Source organism: Esox lucius, unplaced genomic scaffold, assembly GCF_011004845.1.
Source record: "Esox lucius isolate fEsoLuc1 unplaced genomic scaffold, fEsoLuc1.pri scaffold_73_arrow_ctg1, whole genome shotgun sequence".
Lineage (NCBI taxonomy): Eukaryota > Metazoa > Chordata > Actinopteri > Esociformes > Esocidae > Esox > Esox lucius.
This window is the reverse complement of record NW_022995047.1, coordinates 6421-16734: the sequence shown is the minus strand read 5'-3', so window position 1 is coordinate 16734 and position 10314 is coordinate 6421. Positions and strand designations below refer to the sequence as shown.

General features: G+C 47.9%; 1 protein-coding gene across 1 annotated transcript; it reads left to right on the top strand.

The window, feature by feature from the left end:
• Positions 1 to 8567: 8567 nt before the first annotated feature.
• On the top strand, positions 8568 to 10070 carry LOC114838113. Its single transcript, XM_034291327.1, has 2 exons — positions 8568 to 8693; positions 8779 to 10070. Exons 1-2 carry the CDS (start codon positions 8577 to 8579, stop codon positions 9304 to 9306), a joined length of 645 nt encoding a protein of 214 aa, XP_034147218.1. The 5' UTR covers positions 8568 to 8576; the 3' UTR covers positions 9307 to 10070.
• The last annotated feature ends 244 nt before the right edge of the window (positions 10071 to 10314 follow it).

The following is a 10314-nucleotide window of genomic DNA, read 5'->3' as shown; positions in this document are numbered from 1 at the left end:
CCATTGGGCGTACAATTGAGAAGTATCGCGTGTACATTTGGCCAGTATTTTACAAATTTGGACCCTTGGAGCATGTACTGACGCGTATCATGGGGAATCCCATCGGGCGTACATTTGCAATGTATTACATTGGCGCCGGCAATGCATTGCGCGGCTCAGGCCGGCGTACATTTGCCACGCAATCCCGGCATTAGGCTAGTACGGTCGCATGCCACCTGGTGGAATTGTCCGGTAGCGCGGTTTTTGGCACTTTTCGGGAAAAAAATCATATCTCGGGCCCCGGGGGCCCCAGAGACGCGCCGTTTCGACTTTGGCGGACTGGAAGACCGTACGGATTTTACCAGGGGGGCGGCCTATTTTTAGGGCGAAAAAAAGGGGGGGTACACCAAGTACGGGAGGCTAGTATTTTTTCAGGCCTTTTGCGCGGCTGGCGCCGACGACGTCCCTTCGTGTAGGTAAGTGCTTTTCCACCATAGTGGTACACAGACTGACCAAGCTCCTACATTGTTCCCCGAACATGGAGGGTTGTGGTTTGTTGAAGTTCCTGCTGAGATAAGGCACAATGTCGATCATCACAGCTCCTTTACCGATCAGGAGATCCTGCCATTCTGTCATGTACACGGGTAACAGCTTTATGTCTAACACGGCCTTAAGTGTCAGAAAGATTTGCATCAGGAACACGTAAACAGAATTTGGCGAATCTGAAATGTTCCAGCGTGACACTTGCTTGCATTCTTCGAACAACTGCACGTACTGGAACATGAGCGTATCATTGCGCTTAGAGCACTTACACAATCTGTGCCGGGGACCAGCGAATATGAGAGGGTACATTCGAGTCATGCTTTGTGACAGGAGGATCACGTTTTCTTTGAAACGTGCTATCTCCTTCTCGTTGTGACTCTTGAGAATGATGATGTTTGTAGATATCTCCCCATCCATCTTCTTGCCTCGCACAGTCACCGTACCACACGGCTCGTCCACGGGTCCCCGGTCTGGCTCTGTGCTCGATTCGACACTAGCAGCGATATCCTTCCCTTGTGTGTCATCGTGGATTAAGCTGCCCACTCCAGATTCGACACTTGCAGCGATATCGTTCCCTTGTGCGTCATCTCCGATTAGGCTGCCCACTCCGGATGCTAGCTGCGTATGGCTGGTGTGTTGAACCATATTCAAAATATCGCTTAACGAACACATGTCTGAACCATGACCCTCGATTATCCCTCTACGTATATCGCTGCATGTCAACGCAGGGAGCGGGTTTTCGTCCAAAGCCAACTCATGCGCATCGTACAGGCACGCATCTATAGTCTCAGAAATGTGGCTGAACGTACTTTCCATGCCATCAGGTTCGTTGAGTATAAGGGACGGAAGCTCCTCTTCCCGTTCGATTCTCTGTGTCACATCGTAGACCACGGCTCCAGGAGTAACCATACATTGTTGACCTCGGACCACGATAGTCTCATTGTCGTCCGGATTTTCTACTTGTAACCCCGGGGCCTTTTTTGCGTGTATCACCTCAGCCGGGTTGTGTAGGTCACTAGCCTTGCGTTTGTTACACATGCTTGTATACTCGCTCTCATATACACCTGTGAGCATTGCAACCTTTTGCGCATACCACTCGTAAGGCTGGATGAAATCAGGTGCCAATCTCAGGGTGTCTATGCCATAGTGAACTTTTGGTTCGGAACGGAACACTGTAACCGGTAATCCTTTCTGGTCTCTTTCATTCACTAGTTTAATGAGTTCCACTGGGTCACAATCGTGCCCCACTATTATATCGGTCGGTCTATACTCCCCGAGATGAATGGATGAGGGAATCCGTTCCGAGGGTGACCGTGCCTCGCTTATATCCTTACTCAATAACTGGTACCGAGTGAGGCTCAGCAGTTTGGAAGGAGACCACCTCTCTTGAGGGAACAGTGTAATGCACAGCGCTCCCAATGAGATAAACTGCTTGTCCGCAATGTTTGCACCCATTCTATCAAGATTCGCCTGTATCCTATGGACAGTAGGCCTGCTGTCTTTGTATTTTGCGTGAAGGACTCGGGCGTTGATAGCTTTCATGTATTCGAGCTCGAACGAGTCCGTGTTCTCCGGGCTGTAAACACCAAGCAGATTGGATAGACTCTCAGCATATGTTTTCCTACAGTAACCTAGCTTGCCCTTCTTGAACGGGAACAACAGGAAGCCGCTGTGTAACTCCCACATCACGCAGAACCAGCTGAATATGTCACTCCCGGTAGATGAGGTCCAACACCATAGTACCTCAGGGGCCATGTTAGTATGGTTACCCCGCGGTTGGTCTGGCGTAGTGAAGTTGCAAGCGGTACCGAAATCGCTGATCTTGAAAGTGAAAGGTACAGGCTTTCTATTAGGCTGGTGGCAGACCAACACGTTCCTGAAGGTGAAGTCCCTGTGCTGGATGGCCTTGGATCTCAGGTATTCCAACCCTCGCAAGGTGTCTAGTTCAACCATGGGTACGATCCTTCTTTCGTCTATACGCCACATGAACTCCTGCAGCGAGACAAGGGCTCGTTCCATTACGTGTACGGCTCTACCTCCTAACTGGTAGTTGGGGATCTCGCACCAGAAGCCTCCGAATGTGCGCAGGATGTTTGGGTGTTTTATTGAAAACCCGATCAGCACCTCTTCTACCTGGGATGCGATGTGCGCATAGCGATTGAACTCCCTGTCTATGAAAGGAAGGCTCCAGTTCACCATTTCTGGAAACAGGTTGGTTTTTACTACTTGGTGCTTGTTGATCGGAACAGCGACCCCAAATCCTCCTCGACCCAGGACTTTCCCGGGGGTGGTTACAAGCTTTTCTATATCAATGTCACATGTAGGATCGGTAGGTATGGATATCCCCGCGTAGAGGCTCCACGGATTTGTGTCCGAGGATACGGTACACTCTAGGGGCTCGTATCGTCGACCAAAGCTGTCTACGGTCACGAGGGGCATCCTGGGTTCAGTTGTACTGTAGCTCGAGGGTAGAAACCCGTCTATCACCGGATACGCTTGCTGAGATGTGGCGACCTCGAGTTGCTGAACTGGGCACGTTTCGAACTTCGGGAATAGGGAAGTGTGGGTGTTCTTGACTATGTTATGCGCGTCCCTTATCAACGTGTACAGCTCCTGAGTGCACGGGGCTATCGCATTACATTTCACCACCAGGAACAGTATGATCGAGTCAGATGTACAGTTCCTGATTGTCGGTACGCTCTTTCGTTTTGTGTGTACCACTATATGATCTTTCCCCTCGACCACAGGGTCCTGGTCGATACCCATCACTACTACTTTATTTAGGTTATGCAGTCCGATAAACCTATTAAGTACCTGTACGGTATCTTCGGTGTGTGTGAAGGTGAAATTGCCACCGGGTCCCCCGAGCCACTCGAGCACACCTTGCACATCGTTGTAACACAAGGTCTTAACGTGATAGAGACTGTAACGCTCTACCATCGCTAACAACCTTTCTACATTGCATCTGTTTAGATCCCTGACCGGAGCCATTATCACCCGAATCCTACGGACCACGCGCCTATCTGTAGCACCTGTAGGGTAGTAGTAAATAGGAGATGAACGGCTCGATACGTAGACGGATCGTGTTCTCCGACCACGCTTCCGTATCGCTGTTCGAATGCCTGATAGTGGCAGGTGCCCCTGCTACGGGATTGTTGCAAGAGACTGGGTTCAAAGAAGCGGGCACGCTTCAGATGACCCTGCAGCTATTGCGGGATATGTGGCAGAGGGCGGACACGTTGTACATACCAAGAGCGGATCTAGAGTCTCTCCACAACATGGAATACAGTACTACTCTGTCTCAGGACAGGCCTATTCCCGATCAGATAGCATTGGAGACCCGTAAACTCTCAAGATACTACATATATCTGTTGTTTCGTTACTGCATGAGTTCAGCGGCACCTATGACCTACAATCAGCAGGGTTTCACGGGTAAACGCGATGGCCACATGTCTCCATGGGAACCCAAGAAAACCGTGGCTCCCTTAGTGGATGTACCCGGGAGCTGGCTCGATAGTAAAGTGTGTACGAACTACCCTTCGGCCCCACCTATCCCAGAGGGCAACTTCATGAGTGTTTTCCCCAATTACCATCATCATCAGCAGCAGCCGCAGCAACAGCCACCTCAATCTCTAGAGAGTCATCGGTATCCACCTACGCAACAGCAGTATCAACAGTCTCCTAAATCTTTAGAGAATCATCGGTATCCAGCACAGCGGCCACCTCATCAAATCGGCGAGTATCAACGAGAGATGAACTACACCAAGCTCCATGATCAGCCGCTCCCGTTGCACCGAAACAACAAGCAGTTATACACAGACCCAAATGAGCAACAATTAAATGAACCGTCACGCAACAAACCTTTCAAGGGTCCGGACCATAAAGCAAAGAAAAAAAGTGTGTTCAGCACAGGATGTTAAGATTCAAACGTTGACAGTGAGGATGAGTATTAGGTGTGTATTGGAAAAACATGTAAACACAGTATCAGTGTATATCAATCGCATATGGAACGTTACATATCTTTTGGCACACGATGCCCCTGTAGACTTTACACTGTGTAACAGCATACCATGTACGCAGAGCTGGGTTAACGACGGTCGGATAATAGTGACCTGGGCAGGATCGCTGCTTTATGATCACTAATAGTCGGCCTCAGCAGGGCAATCAGGCTAAGCACTGCAGAGAGCAATGGTAACAATGACAGCAGCAGCAGCAGCAACATCCGGAGGTCCAGGGATGGTGTACAGTGTGAACCACCTTGCTTCTGTACCAGGGCAGCCGCACCATGGTCCGGGTGAGAGCATTAAGGTAGCGGGACTGCGCTCTGGGTACCCCACGGAACGCATAGAGGCACACAAAGAGATCTCGCTTGCAATCCAGCGCAGTAGAGAGAAGGAGTGTAATGTGTGCTTGGAGGTGGTATTCGACAAAGACATTCCAAAGGAGCGTAGATTCGGAATTCTGCCCAAATGCAGCCACTGTTATTGTCTCGGGTGCATCCGCATGTGGAGAGCGTCCCGCTATAACAAAACCGCTAAATTGTGCCCTGTGTGTCGAACCAGATCACCCTTTTTCATACCGAGTGATTACTGGGTCGAAGATATACATGAAAAGCGGAAACTTATCAAGAAATACATGGGTGGTATGGCGCGTATACCATGTCGACACTTTGCTGAAGGTCAGGGAACATGCTACTTTGGAGTTAGGTGCTTCTACAAACACGAACCTAGGCACGCGTATCCACCTGAATATAGGCCTACATGGGAAAGTGCCCACCCTGGAATACACGAACCGTGGCAGGGAAGTCTACTCGGAGCTACACATACGTGGGGAAGTGAGCACCCCGGAATGTACGAACCTTGGCAGAGATATCAACCCGGAGCTACGCATACGTGGGGAAGTGAGCACCCCAGAATGTACGAACCTCGGCATGTGTCTCCCTACGGATCTAGCACTACGTGGGCAAGTGTGTACTCGGGAATGCTGCTTGAGTTACTCAGTGATGAACGTTGACATATTCACAGGGACACAGGACCAGGTCTAATGCTAAGTCATGGAATGTTATTCTATGATATGTTGTATATGCAATAGGTTATGTGTTAAAAACATTTGATGATTTGTATGCGATTTGGTGTACCTGCAATTCTGTATTATCATGTGGAAACAGATTTGTCAAAAAATAAAAGACAACTGACCATTCACATATCGATGTACAAAAGCGTTTTTATTTCTTACATCACAAGGCACCATTCACAGGTACGTAGGCGCGGTACTCGGTTACTGTAGTTCTTTTCCTGAAGTAGTAGCTCCGGAGCGCGGGTGGAAGCCTCAGCGTAACTCTTTCCACTCTGGTTGTGAGCATCCTGGTACCAGGACACCCACGTTCCCCATTATACCTCATTAGGTGAATTAATCTGTTAAAAGATCCCGGCTTCCCGCTCAGATTGTGCGATCTCATGGGGCTGCCCAGCCTTTACGGATACACTGTCCTCTGTATCCTCGTCCTCTGTATCCTGGTCCTCTGTATCCTCGTACTCGGTGAGAATCGGGTCTGTGTCACCAGCTGAATGGGGGAAGAGTATTTTCTTTGAGCTCACGTGATCACACACCGAGAGTCTCTTGATGGTCCGCGTTAAACGGTCGAGGTTTGAGGTTCTTTTTTTCCGTGGAGTAGGTGGTATCCACTCTCGCTTATCTAACCAACGTTTCTTCACCAACACCTTATGTAGAGTATCACACAGGTCCTGAGGTTGCCCAGCGAAAGGTCCTCCGAACTCAGCCCTCATCTGTTTGTGTGGTATGGCTAGAAACCTTTCGAAGCTGAAACAATACGATCTTTGTTAAGCTGGTGGCCGCTATAAAAGATCATACGAATCTGCCACTCGATGGCCGAGTAATAGAGACAATTACCCGGATGCTTAAGAAGCGAGGATCGGACACGTGTCTGGAACACCCTGAGACTTTGATCGGTGAAATGTGCCGCTATCTGTCCGAGTATGTCGTGTGGTCTATCTTGATGGTTATACTCGAAAAGCACCACCCTGAATTCAAAGTGACCGATCTCGAAACGCACTGTCTCGAGGAGCTTGCGAGTCGTGATATGCACTGGAATCACCAGATGACACTGGGCTTTGACCAGGCAATGTGGAACCTGAGTAGAGCTGAGTTGAAACGTGTAAAACTGTTGCTGTCATGGGAGATCGTGAGGGGTTATGGTTATATTCCCTACGGACAGATTGAGGAGGTAAACGCATGGGACCTATCCCGTAACATTGTGTCTAAGTACCTTCATCACACAATGTTTGTTACGAGTCTGATCTTCACGCAAATCGAAAGAATGGACCTTGTGGAGGAACTGATTTTGTTGACATTAAGAGTTGGTAACCCTACAGCGGTTCTGGGTGTCTACTGATCCGGGATTGAACTACGACAGCGAAGGGCAATGGCATTGAGCTGCATTTGCTTTTACTGTAATTATAATAAATGTGAACCGTGTGTGATCTGAACAATAAAAAAAACGGATGAAATCCCTGTGTACTAACAGTGTGTGGCGAGTGTTCATTCTCATAGTGGATGTAAAGAGGAAACAGAGTCAGTCTCTGTGATACAAAACCCCATTCCCTAAGAAAATAACCTTTCTCTAGGACATGATTTCTGGTTTCAAGTAGACTAGACAGTCAGTACATTTCACGAACGGAGCAGACTCTAAACTCTTAGCAATGGTGCACTATAGTAATTATTGGTGGATTGCCAACGAGAATGATTGGTTCACGGTCACCTTGATAGCGGTTCCAGTGATGGCTGTTTTTGGGCTGGGCCTGATCACCCACAGGATTTATAGCACATGGTCAAGGCCCCCTATTCACAAACCATGCTCACGTGTCTATTCTCCTCTGTACGAACCTGTGTACGCTCCCACAACATGTGCCTTGGACGAAACGCTGTATCACGTGAATGACCATTTCATCCAGGCTACAGACTCTTCCGTGACCGGCGGTGTGGACACGGGTAACCGTAGTTGATGTTTGTATGTATAAAAAGCAATGGATGTCACAGTTTTGTTTGGGTACTCACACTCAGTCTCTCAACAGAACCCATCAGTTCGGTGGACAGAAGTTGTGTGCCCCTCCTGTAATCCGGAACCTGGAAAGGTTCGTTCGCTCAAACACCAGAGAAGCGGGTGCGAGCTTCGTCATTGCACTTCCTGAGTATGGCCAATAAAGAAAACTATGAGTCACGCAAACCGTGTGGATGTTAAATAGCAAATTCAATCATACCATTATCAGAGGCAGTGTGGTGTAGCCTCTCGTTATCACACTTAGCACATAGATGTAGTACAAGCTGGAAATAAATGCGAGACCGGCTAATATTATAATCAGTGCCATGTCCCATAGGAACAGCCCATCATCAGCGATTTGTGTGATCGGGTCCCAGGTTGTGGCGGTATTAGGCACCGTGGAAATGATTCCAGTCATGACCGGTCCTCTGCTTCTCAATCCACCTCAGTCTTTCGTGTCTTGTAGGCTTCAAAACCTGACATGTCAGAGAGCACAAGTTATGTAAAGCTTGTTTAGGTCCATGTGACCGAGATTAACATCATGTACGCTGTAAGAGCCACTACAATGGTATACGTACTTACTTCTCAGCGTACAAAGGCAGAGGTAATTTATTTTGCTTGTGGGATAGTTCCTAAGAGACAAAAGTGTATTGTAGTTCACTGATGAAAACCCTTCTAGATTACCCACAGCTGAACCGTAGCAAAAGTTTCACACAGAGATAGAATTATTCAGAGAAGTGGACCTGCTCTTGGTCCAGCCACATTGCGAAAGTCCAACGTGTGACAAAGTAATATTTAGCAGAGATATCCGCGGTCGGCCGTTCCAACAGTTCAGAGGAGTGGACCTGCTCTTGGTCCAGCCACATTGCGAAAGTCCAACCTGTGACAAAGTAATATTTAGCAGAGATATCCGCGGTCGGCCGTTCCAACAGTTCAGAGGAGTGGACCTGCTCTTGCCCCAGCAGCACTGGGAACGGCCAGTGTCACGCACACCACCATGAGACCAGGGGACAGCTTTTATTACCATGTGTGTAACACGGTGGAATTAGTAAAAGGGCGCGCGTGGATACTCAGGAGGGAACTGATGACCATACTTAAGCTGCACAGCAAACATGTAAGTTTGTATGAGATGTAAGTTTGTAAGACATGCTGTATATACCAAGCGTGTTTATATTACTTCTGTATTTTCTACCCTGCAGGAACCTCACAGTGTTACGCTGTTAGTGCCCGGGACCGCAACAAGGATGATACATGTGCGATGCACCGAGCCCCAGCGAATATACGAGCTGTTCAAGAAGTATGGCCTGACATGCTCCAATGTCTGGGATTCCAGAACCTCCCTGTCTGCCACGGCTCCTTGTACAGCACTGTGTGACCTCAACATGACCACAGTTAATGTGAACAGGATCGCGGAGAATGATGCCTTGGGCCAGGAACCTGAGGTGTCCAATTTCTACCACAACATGAAATGCATCCGAATACAAGCAAAGCGAGACGCGCTGAAACACAGACCCTACAACTGCCATCAGCCAGTGTTGACGGAACCTGCTCGAATGAGACTCAGCCCGACTGCATATCAGTTGCCCTGTACTACTACGATCGAATGGCCAAACTGGGAGATGTCATCAAGTCCGAAGGTCGGTTCGTACCGTCTGTCCAGTATTCAAATCCAGAGGAGTGGTCTGGGGATAGATATGTGTTGGAACTGGAACCAGACAACAACGTGATCATTACGGGTAAGAACACAACAATCTATATCCATTTGGTGTAACAGTAACTCTTATTGCCAGAGATGTACACTAAAAGTCCACAAATGAATTCTCATGTTTCTTATCCTAAAGGCGCGGTGCTCCCGGACGGCTCGAATGCTGAGACAACGCATGTGGAACCTTACACATGCCCCTACTGTCTCGAAGACGCAAATGCGTACCTTGAATGCGGACACCTGTGTTGTGTGTCCTGTACAAGAAGAGCTAAGAAGAAGAATTCTCTGGCCTGTGGTGTTTGCAAGAAAGAAACCACCTCTTACAGACCCCTTGAAATACCACAGAACTTCGAGTCTACGTGCTTCGCATGCTGCAAAGGGAAAGAGTGGGTCACAGAATGTGGCCATTTAAACTTATTTTTCCGGCCAAACATGTTATAGTCCAATGCCAGCTCGTTTGACAGAATGTATTTCATTATTCGCCTAGTTGCATCATCTACATTTGTGCCCCCTATATCTGCCACCATGGCAACCTAGGGATGAGAGTAAAAAGGAGGGAAAAAAAGGCTTACATGAACTGCCAAGACAATAAGCTTCAAAGATTTAAAAATTCAGCCATAAAGTAAACTAAACATTTGAAGTTGTAGCCTTTGTGTAATTTACTGTAATGTAATACATATTTTTATTTTGTAGGCTAATGCAAATCAATTTGGAAAACCAAAAAAATAACCAGCAGAGATTAGACTGCGGTCCCCCAGTTGCTCCTCAAGCGCCTCAACATCTGCTTGAGTTTGCAGCGGGAAGACCACACCATCAGGAACCTCCATCACTGATGTATCTTTCTTCTTAAGTATCTGTCAGGGAAATTTATTTTATTGATGTATTTCCAAAGATAATGAAAGTAGAAAGACAACCAATCACAAGCCAGATATTTAAATGAGTGTCAAAGAAATGAGGGTTAAAAAGCGTCGTTTTAAAAATAATTGTACTGGGCAATTGCAATTGTCCCGGTCCTCTGGTCCCTATGTGA